This window comes from Alexandromys fortis, unplaced genomic scaffold, assembly GCF_014885135.2.
Source record: "Alexandromys fortis isolate MF-2015 unplaced genomic scaffold, M_Fortis_MF-2015_v1.1 scaffold_219, whole genome shotgun sequence".
NCBI classification, from domain to species: domain Eukaryota; kingdom Metazoa; phylum Chordata; class Mammalia; order Rodentia; family Cricetidae; genus Alexandromys; species Alexandromys fortis.
The window spans coordinates 1,391,550-1,404,233 of NW_026068092.1; the positions used below are offsets into that span (position 1 = coordinate 1,391,550).

General features: G+C 47.7%; 1 protein-coding gene across 16 annotated transcripts in view; it reads left to right on the forward strand.

The window, feature by feature from the left end:
• Positions 1–12,684, forward strand: part of Med15 (mediator complex subunit 15) — a 63,485-nt gene that overhangs the window by 41,081 nt on the left and 9,720 nt on the right. For 11 of the 16 annotated variants that reach the window (XM_050122917.1, XM_050122929.1, XM_050122915.1 and 8 more), the window contains 3 exons: positions 1,487–1,807; positions 3,305–3,433; positions 12,185–12,304. In XM_050122917.1, the coding sequence (XP_049978874.1) occupies positions 1,487–1,807; positions 3,305–3,433; positions 12,185–12,304 (570 nt within the window). The remainder of the gene's footprint in view (positions 1–1,486; positions 1,808–3,304; positions 3,434–12,184; positions 12,305–12,684) is intronic. The other 5 variants (XM_050122918.1, XM_050122930.1, XM_050122928.1 and 2 more) reach the window with 3 other exon arrangements.

The window sequence follows — 12,684 nt, forward strand, 5'->3', positions numbered from 1 at the left end:
TCAGGATGCTGTTAGCACATTTCTTTTTCTTTTCTTTTTTTCTTTTTTTAAAAATTCTTTTAACTTTTATTGGGTGGATTTCAAATCATGCATTCTGATCCCACTTATTTGCCCATCCACTTGCGTCCTCGCTCTGCCCTTGCAACCTACCCCCCAAAACAATGTTTATAAGAAAAAAAACAAAGACCAAACATAACAAATAATAACAAAAAAGAAGACTCTTGTGGAAACTATAGTGTGGCCCATTGAATCACACAGTGTACCCTTTGGTCTATTCATCTTTACTTGCAAGTGTTCATTGCTAGGAGTCTTTGGAGTCATTGGTCTGGCTTGAGACCTCTGGCTTCTGCTACACCACTGATGATGGGCTCTCACTGGGGCTCCTCTTGGATATCCTGTTGTTGTCCAGTGTCATGGAGATCCTGCTGTTCTGGATATGCAGGTTCATCCCCTTCACATGCTCCAGCAGCTCATAGATGAAGTGGATGTTGGACCAACTCACAGCCTTGATTCTAGTCCCGGGTGGTAGCTGGGTTGGTCAGCGTGCCAGCTTTCCCTCATGGTCACTACCCGGGCGAGCTCTCCAGCACTGCTTCAGCAAGCTCACCAGTGCAGCTTACAGCAAGGAGCGGGGCCAGTTCTGCTCCTAGGTCCTCATATCTGACCCACACTCACAACCACCGGGGCCAGGTCTGCCCGGGTGAGATGAAGGACTGTGTGTCTATATGTGTGTTCTGCTCTTCACACCCTCAGGGCTGGCTCTGCTGTGCCTCGTGGACACATACAACACCTGTTTTGTTTCTTAGTGTTTGGGTGCAGAATCAAAATTGTTAGCTAGTGTCCTGCAGGGCAGCAGTATGTCACCCTAGAAGTGCTGCTGATCAGAAGTGGTTTGCAGTCAGAGCCTAGACGTGTTTACATCCATTTTCCTAGCAAGTGTTGGTCGAGGGAGGAAAGCCCAAGGAGGTTTCCTCATTCTTCTAACATGCTCTGGCTTTGGAATCTCTCTTCCCAATGTTGACTTTATGTTTTTAGTCTTGCCTATGTTCCTTATAGCCATCCTCATGAAGGTCAGACTGCTGACCACTGCTGACCACTCCAGGAGACAGAGCCTGTCTGGAGAGGTACAAGCACCTGCAGTTGCCTGAACTTCCAGCCTGCCTGCTATAGGACTGTATCTACTCTTCGTTACTTTTTCCTGGACCTTCCTTGAACCTGTCTCACTTGAATCATGCTAGTTGTGAACCATCCTTTAGTGGCCAGGGCACAAGAGCAAATTTGGTTTGTTCTTAGTGTCTAAAACAACTACTGTTGGCCTAAAGGGCTCTGAGTCCTGAATTTGGCATGCTCCCCTTCCCGTTATGAGAGGCCATGCAGGCAGGTCTCCCTGAAGGCTGGGCCCATTTCACTTACCCAAGCTTCATGGGGTCAAGGCTAACACTCCAGGGGCTGTTGTGGTAACTGAGTGTTATTATTTTGTTTTCAGATCCAACAGCAGCAACTGCAGAGGATGGCACAATTGCAGCTGCAGCAGCAGCAACAGCAGCAACCTTTGCAGGCCCAACCACCAATGCAGCAGCCACCAATGCAGCAGCCACAGCCTCCCTCTTCTCAGGCCCTACCCCAGCAGCTGCAACAGATGCATCATCCACAGCATCACCAGGCACCTCCTCAGGCCCAGCAGTCCCCAGTTGCTCAGAACCAAGCACCACAACTCCCACCACAGTCACAAAGCCAGCCTTTGGTGTCACAAGCACAAGCCCTCCCTGGACAAATGCTGTATGCTGCTCAACAGCAGCTGAAATTTGTGAGTACCTCTTTGAGCAAGGCCTGTGGCATAGCAGCTGCATCTCTTATGGTGTTGTGTGTGATCAGCAGTTTGTAAAACCCTGTGGATGTAGGTAGTGTGTCCTTTATGCACTGGCTTCAGGCAGCCTTTCTTATTCAAGTCTTCTTATCCAGCTCCGTAGCACATGGAGGTGAGGGGTGTGTGTCCTAGAGCTGTTTTTATATACTTCAGGCTGTCACATCTTCTAAACTACATGGCTGATTTCAGCAGTGTCTGTGGCATGTCTGGTACACGTGATTAGATTAGGAGGTAATCTCACCATGTGGGAGGATATGCCTTGTCCATCAGCTGTGGATCTGTTTTTCTGTTGGTGCCGGAGGTTGAACCTGGGATCTTCGTGTAAACTAAACATGGTCTACTGCAAACTCCAGCCCCAGCCCTTTTAGCCTCATCATTGCCATACTTCTGAGACAAGTATTCATATAAAACTTAGTTATTTCCTGCTTCACTGTGCATATTGATAGAAAGTAAAGCTCACAGCATTTACCGAAAACAGACTTTTGCCACCAAAACTAGTTGCCATGAAAAGAAACAATTCGAGCATCTTTTCTGCTCCCTTGGGTTTTGTGACCTTTTCTACCTGTGATTCACCAAGTGACATCGAGACAGATATCTCACCTGAATCGGCTAGGAGGGTTAGGAGTTGCAGGTTCAGTCACTCACATATTACCTGGAACCAGGCTTTTGGGACCAGGACTTTGTACTCCTTAACAGGATGCCTACTAGAATTGGGCCGGGTAGCTTGGAGATCTAAGAGGAAGCCCCCACTGTGCATCTGTCCATGCAGGAGCTGTCCTGTATGTGTAGTTGTATCTCTCCACATGGTAGCGTTTCCTGTCTTCCATCACCCAAGGTCATCTTTCTAGCTAAGCCATCTGCAGCTGGCCAGGCTACTTTCCTTCATGGAGTCTGGGCTCTCAATGTCACTCTTACGGGCTGAGTAGGCCAGGCTGTGTGCTCAGCTCTGGAAGTCGTTGCTTAGCTTGTGCTTGTGGTTGGTGTGCATGGGAGGACTGTCTAGTTTCTTGCCAGAACTGGGGAGGTGATACTTGGCTTGGCCAACTCATAGGCACTCTGGTGTGGGATATTTCTTTTGACCCTGTGTGATCAAGCAACAGATCGTAAGGTGGCCTTACAGCTTACGGTGTCATTGCAGTCCCATTCCTCATCCCAAGAGAGGCTTCTTGTTTTAAAATTTGGGAGGGGGGGGGAGATGGGGTGTCCTGTGGTGCCACAGTTCAAATGTAGATACTTGAAGTTGTCAGAGGACAACTTCTCAGGAGTCAGTTCTCTCCTACCACATGGGTCCTGGGGCTCAAACTGCGGTCGTCAGGCTTGGCAACAGGCAGCCATCTCGGCAGCTCTGAAAGTTCCATTCTTCAAGCCTCCCACACAGGCGGTGGGTGCTCTGCTCTCTGTGCAGGTTCCAAGTTGCCTTTTCCTTCCTCCTTCAAGGTCCGTGCTCCGATGGTGGTCCAGCAGCCGCAGGTGCAGCCCCAGGTGCAGCAGGTGCAGCCCCAAGTGCAACAGCAGGCGGCAGTGCAGACAGCACAGGCTGCCCAGATGGTAGCTCCCGGCGTCCAGGTGAGGGCCATGGGAGCTCAGGGTTTCTTTAGTTGCTAGCAGGTGGTGGTGCATGTCTGCGTTTGCATAAAGATCTGTGATGAGAGTTCTGGTTGGATTGGAGGATCAGATGGTAAAGTCTAGCAGTCTTCTATCTCTTGGACACACACACACAGATACCCCGAGGCCCTCAGAATGGCTGTCCATGCTTGGTACTTGCTAGAACCTGCTCATTGCCTGGTGTGTGCTGTTTCTATGTTCCCTTGGATACCTTCATCTTCTTTCCTTTGTAGCACTTGAAGGAGATGCCTTAGAAAGGAAAGCTTCGGGGTTTCATCCTCTTTGAGCTTCCACTGGAGCCTCTGAGCACAGCTGTCTGGGAGGGAGGGCAGCTCTTTAGAAACTGACAGAAAAGTGGTCAGCAGGAGCAGGGAGAGAGATCCTGGGCTTGCTGCCCTCAGGGGTTTGTGCTGTGTGAGGAAAGTGTTTACAGTGTCCCTATCACCGACAGTTCATGCACATTCTCCACACATCACATGCCAGTGGGGTGGCAGCATGCAGGAGGCCCGGGCTAGCTTTTTTCTTGGTGTCTGAGGAATTGGACATCTAGGGTCCCTGTGATTTGTCTCGAAGATCTGCTTCGTCTTTGTGCTGACCACAATTCTTCCATCAAGTGGGCACATGGAGAGTGCTGACTTGGGACTTAGCTAGGAGCTCTGGCAAGGCTCTTGCTGGGTCCTGTCCATCGGAAGTGCCATGACTACACTGTGTCCCCTCCCAAGGCCTGCGCTGAGGTTTATGAGCCAGGTGAGCTCAGTGTCCAGATAGATAACAGCTTTCGAATGTGTCCGACATCATTTTACAGTGTGGAGGAGTGCTTCCTGACAGCCCCTCCTGACCCTCAAGGTTCCAGCTGGGGTCCTGAGAAGACGTGTGTAGTTAACCTCTCCCACTGCTGCACCAAGTGAGCGGGTCCAGGGTTCTTGTGCTGTCTACACTCAGATTCACGTGACCTTGTGTGAAAACTCAATGGACTTCTTTTGTGTGGCTTGGGGAATCTGAGCTCCTGTGGGGATACAGTTCATTTGCCATCCCTACTGTGTCTGAGGCTTCTGGTGGCTCCTTCCTTTGGATGTCCTATGCAGAGGAGGTCCGGCTGAGAGTCAGCACAGTAGCGACACAGCGCCTGCCCTGCTCCTGGAAACCATTTCTCTGGTTGCCTTCTGACCTTCTCTCCATTGACCTGGGACTCAGAAGCTATGAGCTCCTGCAGTGCTGGCTTGGCTGAGTAAGAAATGGAAGTTGTCCTCTTTCACCCGTCTCTCAGCATGTGGAAGGACGATAGAGGCCACTGGTGAGGGCCTGTTTGGATTGTTTGCTGGCTTCTTAGTTACTGGAGGTTATATGTATTCCTTTTGCTTGCTTTGGTGCTATCTTGTCAGCCACCAGAAACAGATGTGGCCGTGTGTGCTTGGTGTTCCACAGCAAGCCTCTGTGCCGAGTGCACGGCTCCCTTCAGTTCCTTGCCCGTGTCTTGCTAATGGGGGTGGGGAGTGATACAGCTTGGTTGTTAGTGTTTCTTCTACCCCAGCGTGAGATCAGTGGCAGGTGCAGTTTAAGGTGTGCGTAGATCCTTCCTGATCAGCTGGGATAATGAGACATTTGTCTTGTCTGGTAGTTAAGAGGGTAATGGCCATTTTGGTTTATTTCCTCATGGAGTTGGTTTATTAGGACCATGCTATCAGTGTTTTAAGAGGTCGTCCACCCATCTTCAATACCTTCTTTGGGCCTTGTGTTTCTAGTGCACTGTACTTTTCGGTCCAAATATGATATCTTAGGAGGCAGGCCCTGTCACTGTGATTTTCTTTGTTTCTTTTTGAGACTAATATAACTACAACCTTTTAAAAACTAATTCTTATTATATGCATATATATGTGTGTATATATACATATAAATGTATGTATATAAATATATACATCTCTAAATATAACCTATTCAGCCCATATAATGTTACTTGTATGTATGTTTTTAGCACTTGACAGCCAGTTGGTGTGTTCTTCCCTGGGTAAGATCACCGCTTCTGCTTCCAGCTTTCTTCAGCTGCCTATATGTAGGGTTGAGGCCTCATAGGCGTTTCCCTGTCCACTTCGGCATGTACATTGGCGTCATCTTGGTCAGCTTACATTTGGTGGGTTTTTTTGTTTTTGTTGTTATTGTTTTGTTTTGTTTTTTTGTTTTTTGAGACAGGGTTTCTCTGTAGCTTTGGAGCCTGTCCTGGAACTAGCTCTTGTAGACCAGGTTGGCCTCAGACTCACAGAGATCCACCTGCCACTGCCTCCCAAGTGCTGGAATTAAAGGCGTTCACCACCACTGTCCAGCTAGTCAGCTTACATTTGAACAGTCATGTTGGTGAGACTTTACAGACGTAACTTCTGGTGTTACTAGGAGATGCAGTGCACCACAGCCATCTGCACTCCATGCGCTACCATACAGTTCGTGAACCAGGCGAGGGGCTGGAGATTGAAACACACGAAGACTCACAGACAGAGACACAGGTCATCCTTGATGCAAGAATGACCCCTTTATTGTGTACCAGAGCTGCTTATATAGAGATCCTTAACTGATAGCCACGCCCCAGCCAAACTCACCAGAAACCACTCCCCTGCCATTAGGAACTCCTGAGGGTCTCCTGCTCAGAGCAGCTGCAAGCTGTCTCAGAGCAGAAGAAAACAAGTTGTTTACAAGAAATTCAGAATCTGGGGGGTTCACTGCTCCCAACATGGAGACAAAGGTCTCACAGAAAACTCCCTGGTCCTCTCGCTGTTATAAGCCTCTGTCCCCTCTTGTGAAATGTTCTCTTAGCCTTAGGTGAGGGAGAATTTTGTAGATGTATTGAGTGGGACTGAGCTTCACAGCTCTGCAGTTGGTTGGCTATGGTTTTCTGTAGTGGTCTCTGCCTGGTGCAAAGAGAAGTTTTCTTGATGAGGGGTGAAGACTGCTTGTTAAGTCTGTCTCACGTCCAGGTCCAGTTAGAGAGCTGTTGGTTACTGTCAGGTCTGCGTGCCACGACTGCACTCTTAGGGTTATCCTGCCGTGCTGGTTGCTGGTCGTTGATCTGGTTCACAGGCATCTTAGCTGGGTAGGACTGTTGGTTGCCTTCCTCTTTGGATGGAGGTGCTTGGTGCTTTCTGGTATCATGAAAGCTAGTCCTCAGGGAGGGGGCCTTCGGGTCATTTCCAGTTGAGGGGTCTGTGGGCTTTGTTTCTGAACTGCATGGTGTCTTCAGCAATAGGGGCTTATTTTACACCTCTGTGGGGAGGCTTAAGGCTGTATGTATTGGTAGTCTCTTGGATAGCCCTGGTCAACAACTCAAAAAAGGGCTTCTCATGTCTTGGGGTTTTATTAATGTGGTCTTTGGGTGTTAAAGGGAGCAATGCTAGCCCTGATGAGAAGGAAAAGATTATTAAAAGTCTGTGTGTATATTCACGCGCATACACGTGCGCACGCCTGTGTGTATGTGTGTGCGATGTGTGTACATGTTATTTTGTATTTGTATATCCATACAGAGAATTAGCTTATATGTTATTTATTTGGATAGATAGTTAGTAGTATGATTCTTTGTGTCTTTTTCAGACATCTTTATTGTTATTTTTACCTACCTATCTCCTTCTGTATTTACCTCCCTCCTCCTTGCTAAAGACCCCCTCCTTTTCCCATTTTTCCTCTTGGACCACTTGTATCTTGTTATTCCCCTTTACCCTCCTCCCACCTTCTGTATTTACCTACTGCATCCCAGTTTTGAGGGGCTGGTTGACTGGTCTCATTGTGTTCTGGCAGTATTGGGGAGAGGAGCATGGCTGGGTTGCTTGGGCATGATAGACCCTCGTGAAGGGAAAAGTCCTGGAATCGAGGCTTCTTTGAAATGCAGGTTGCCTTAGTGCCAGGAAAATGACTGTAGCACTCTGGTCTATGAGCTTTTTCAGAGTGCGAGAACTGCAGAGACTAGAGACTAGAGAGGTGTAAGAGAAGCACGCAGAGCAGGAAGCAGTGGGTATTGTTTCTGGTTTTCTCACATCACTGAAGTTGTATTGTCTATGCAGATTTATTTGGACTTGGTCTCAGAAAGACCTGACTGGCCTTTAACTTCCTATGTAGCTGAGGCTGACCTTGAACTTCTCATCCTTCTTCTACCTGTGAGTGTTTGGATTACAGGCATGCAATGTATGCAGTATTGGTAGAACCAGGGCTTTCTGCATGCTAGGTAAGCACTCCATCCATCATCTGCATTCTCAGCCCCCGTACAATTTATGTATGATGTTTTCCATGTTTGTGGAGGTTCAGTTGACAGCTGCTTGACTCTTGCTTTGAGGCCTATATTGGGGCAGCATGTCATGACAGGGAGCATGTGGTAGATCAAAGCTACCACCTGAGGCACCTGGGACATAAAAGAGAGGAAGGAACTCAGGTTCAGTTTCTGTGGTCGTGTCTTATAGTAGTTACTTTTCCTGTTGCTGTAATGAACACTCTGACAAAAGAAATTTGAGGAGTTTTTCTGGCTCACAGTTCAAGGTCCAGTCCATAGTGGTGAGAGTCAAGGTTGCAGAAGCATGAGGCAGCCAGCCACATTGCATCTTACAGTCAAAAAGCAGAGAACGGCCAGGTGTGGTAGTGCACACTTCAATCCCAGCCCTCCAGAAGAAGAGGCAGGGGGATTCCTGTGAGTTCAAGGCCAGCCTGGTCTACTTAGCAAGTTCCAGACCTGTTCTGGCTACTTAGAGAGACCTGGTTGCAAACAAAACAAGAAGCAGACAGCAATAGATGCTTGTGCTCAGATTACATTCTCTTGTCTATGTAGTTGAGGACCCCAGCCCAGGGAGTGGAGTCACCTCTGTTAACCTAATTAAGATACTCCCTCACAGGGATACTGGAAACTTGTCTCTTTGGTAATTCCAAAGACAATCAAGTTGACAGTTAATACTATCACTTCTATACACACTGGCCCATTGTAGGGGACTTAGCCCTTATTAAAATTTTGACCACCTTTTAGTAGTACCAACCTGAGAAATGAGCTTTAAAACATTTGTTTAGGGGCTGAAGAGATGGCTCAGCAGTTAAGAGTACCAACTGTTCTTCCAGAGAGCCAGGTTCAATTCCCAACACCCATATGACAACTCACAACTGTGTGTAACTCCAGTTTCAGGGGATCCAACACTCTTACAAAGACTTATATGCAGGCAAACACTAATGCTCATAATTTAAAAATAAGTAAATTTTAAAACAGTTTTAAAAAATAGCCAAGTGTAGTAATGTGTGCCTTTAATCCCAGCACTCAGGAGGCAGAGACAGGCAGATCTCTGTGAGTTTGAGGCCAGACTAGTCTACAGAACGAGTTCCAAGACAGCCATAGCTATACAGGAAAACCCTGTCTCAGAAAACAGCACAAAAAAGAAAACCTTAAGCATGGTTAGCAAGTGCTCTGCCACTGGCTCACAGCCCACAACCAAACCTAAGGCTTGTGATTTGACATCAGAGAGCACCCTCTGCAGGCAGAAACTCCTTATTGGAAGCAGCCTCATAGGAGTGACTGTAGTACCTGCTGCTCTTCTGAGTAGCACCTTGTTTTTGATCTTGAAGTGATTTTGCCAGTGTATGGCTGAGTTTGAGACAGTTTTTTTTTTTTTTTTTAAGTTTTTCAGGACTGAACCACAGGGTGCCTTTGAAGGCTCCTGTACACCATGGCCAGTTATCTAATTAATCAGGAGCTCAAAGACAGATTAGAATTTCCAACCCAGTACCCACATATTCTGTTGGGATGAAGAAACCACACACTGTACCTTTGTTCATGCAAACTACCACACACGCACCACAAAACAGGCCGCCAGCCAGCCCTGTGAGAGTTGTTAGCATGGGGGCCTCAATAGTAGAGACATCTTGGTAGAGCCTACACTGCTGCCAGGGTGACAGGTACTGTGATTTGTGTGGTAATGGTAGCAGGGCTCTTTGCCTAGGGTAAGTAATGTTCTGGAAGGATCAGTAGCCCTATGCTGTTTGTTTTATCCGGCTCTCTTGCCTGAAGAGGCTCACGTTGCTGGGAGAGATGAAGTCATCTTCAGTGGAATTTGCTGGGCTCCAGCAGTAAAATAGAGCAGAGTATGTCTTTATTTTCCTGTGCATGCGTCTTTTCACTCTCTGTTCTTCTAGTAATGTAAAACCGAGCGATAACACACACTATGATTAGTAATGTAAAACTGATCAATAAAACAAGACGGGTGTCTGTCATGTGTACACACACGACGACTTAGAATTGATCTTCACCTCTGTGCTCCTCAGTCTTCTGTACAGTGGCCACAGGCGGGAACCAGGCAGGTGCTCTGTGCTCCGTTAGAATTCCTTTGGAGGTAGCAGTGCATTGAGAAGTAGAGAAAGGCTCATTGACAGTAAGTTGCACTTGGTAGCTGCTCATCTGATCCTATAAACATTTATGGTGCTTTCCTCTGGGATTTCTGCCTAGAAGAAAATGAGCTTTTCTTGTCAGAAGTTCTTCATAAAGAAAACCAGTCAGGCTGGGCAGTGGTGGCACATGCTTTTAATCCCAGCACTCAGGAGGCAGAGGTGGGGCAGGCAGATCTCTGTGAGTTCAAAGCCAGCCTGGTCTACAGAGGGAGTTCCAGGACAGCTGGACTGTTACACAGAGAAACCTTATCTCGAAAAAACAAAAAGAAAGAAAGAAAAAAAAAGAAAAGAAAAGAAAGAAAACTGGTCAGGGCCTGGAGAGATTGTTAAGCTTAAAAGCACTGACTGTTGTTAAGGACCTGGGTTCTGTTCCCAGCATCCATGTGGTAGCTCACAGCCATGTATAACTAACTCTTTCAGCCTCCAAAGATACTGAATGTTCATGGTTGCACAGACATACATGCAGTCTAGGTACTCATACACAGGTTATTTAAAAAAAAAAAAACCTTATAAAATAAACTAGATAGAGCTGGAGAGACAGCTTGGAGGTTAAGAACACTTGTTGCTCCTCCTGAGGATATGGGTTCAGTTCCCAGCACCACATGGTGGCTCACAACTATCTGTAACTCCAGTTTCAGAGAATGAAACTCTGCAGGTATCAGGCATGTACATGGTGCACATATATGCATGTCGACAAAACTCATACAATAAATCTTTAAAGTATTAAAAATAGATAGATAGATAGATAGATAGATAGATAGATAGATAGATAGATAGATAGATAGATAGAAAAGAAAACCAGCCAGAGGGTCCATCATGCTTCCTTCCTGTGGCTTTTCCTGTTTCTGGAGAGAAGCTGGCATCTCTCACATCACGGTGAATGTCCTGTCATTTGGAAGGAGTGTTGTAGATGGCACTGCAGCCACTGGTTGTGAACGGACCTCCCTAAATGATCTCCCCATCCTATTAAGAACCCTGAAATAAATTCCCTTCATCTCCTCCTCCCCAGTGTAGGCAGCGGGCCCTTGAACATCTAGCCCTCTTTGTGTCTTGCCAGTGACCTGTTGGGGAATGGGCTGTTTGGGACAGCACCCCTGGTTTGACAGCCACCATCAGGACCAGAAGGTTTGTTTGGCTGACTGCAGGAATGGTGAGGGTTCTACCTTTCTTGGCTATTAAGATGTTCTCTTTGGGATCTTCTGTGGTACTTGCAGCACGCACCTCCTGTGTGTGAACATGAGCTGTGTGTGTGATGCTGCAGGCCCATAGGCCTGGCCTGGAGCCTTGTCTCTAGCTCCGTTGCTGCACAGACTGCATCATCTACAATACCATACTTCTCTGGTAGCTCAGCTCAGAGCTTCCTAGGATTAAATGGTTTAGTTTTTTGAAGTGGGGTCTCACCACATTGCCCCTGCTATCTCTTAACTCCTGTGCTGAAGTGATGCTCTCACATCTGCTATTGGGTTTGCTTTGTTTTGTTTTGGTGGCAAGGTCCTACTTTCTGTGCCAGGTTGTGTTATTTTGATCTAGTTTGTGACATGTTGAGTGCATGTAGGCCTTGCTTTCCAGGAGTTAGGTTGGACTCCGCCCGTCCCTCAGAACACAGAGTAAAGACAGCCAGCTCCAAAGCCATGACATTGATAGCCTCCCTTTGGCTGGTTGTGTGAATCAAGAAACAGAAGTTGACCCAAGGAAAGTTCTCTGTTGGTCTTGAAGCTCCTGACTTGGCTCTGCAGATGTTTTTGTGCCCCTGTGGAGAGCCCTTCATCATTAATTAGTGAAGAAGCTCCTTGGGAGAACCCCAGGCTCTCCTGCCACCCCTCCCTTATTCCTCCACACTTCCAGAATCAGCATCCCCAGGAGGCCAGAGAGATGGGTGTGTTTTGGGCTGCAGGTGCACTTCTAAGAGAATGCTGTGCTGAGCAAGATGCTGCTTCAGTGACTTTGACTTTGCTCTTTGCAAGCCTGACTGACATGTCCTCTTTCCAAGTTTGTCCCCAAAACTTGGTCTCCCTAGACTGCCACCTGAGCAGTCTGGCTCTAACTCCCCAGGGTCTGTGCTGCCTACAGTTCAAAGGTGTGTCCAGGACAACCGTCGCAGACTGGCTAGTAGAATAGAAATCTGCTTACATTCTCGGTACCGCTACACTTCTGGTGCTTCCCTGAGCATAGAGATGTGTGCTTGACTGTGTCCTTGAGCACCACCACACATCTGGGTCCTTTGAAGGGGCCTCTTCCTGAGGCTGCACACACCTGCACCTATCATGCACTGCAGTTCTTGTTGCAATTATCTTGTCTGTTGTCCCTCTGTCCTCAAAGATGATTGCTGAAGCCTTGGCCCAAGGCGGGATGCACGTAAGAGCTCGGTTCCCGCCCACCTCCACCATGTCTGCTGGCCCGTCAAGCTCCATCTCTTTGGGCGGACAGCCCACAGCACAGGTATTTACGGATTGGGCTTCTTATAGGGCTCAGCCCGGAAGCTTGGGTTTCCTCTGCGCCCCTTCATGAAGCACACCTTCTTTCATTGTCCATGACTTCCTCATGGTGGCTTTCAGAGCAGTGAAACAAGTGGTAAACTTTGTTTGAGGCCAAGCTCTACTGGTCTGTCTGTCTTTCTTTCCTTCAAGACAGGGCAGCCTGTGTAGTTACCTGCTAGATGCCTCTGACAGGGCGGCCTGTGTAGTTACCTGCTAGATGCCTCTGACAGGCGGCCTGTGTAGTACCTACTAGATGCCTCTGATAGCGTAGCCTGTGTAGTTACCTACTAGATGCCTCTGATAGTGTAGCCTGTGTAGTTACCTGCTAGATGCCTCTGACAG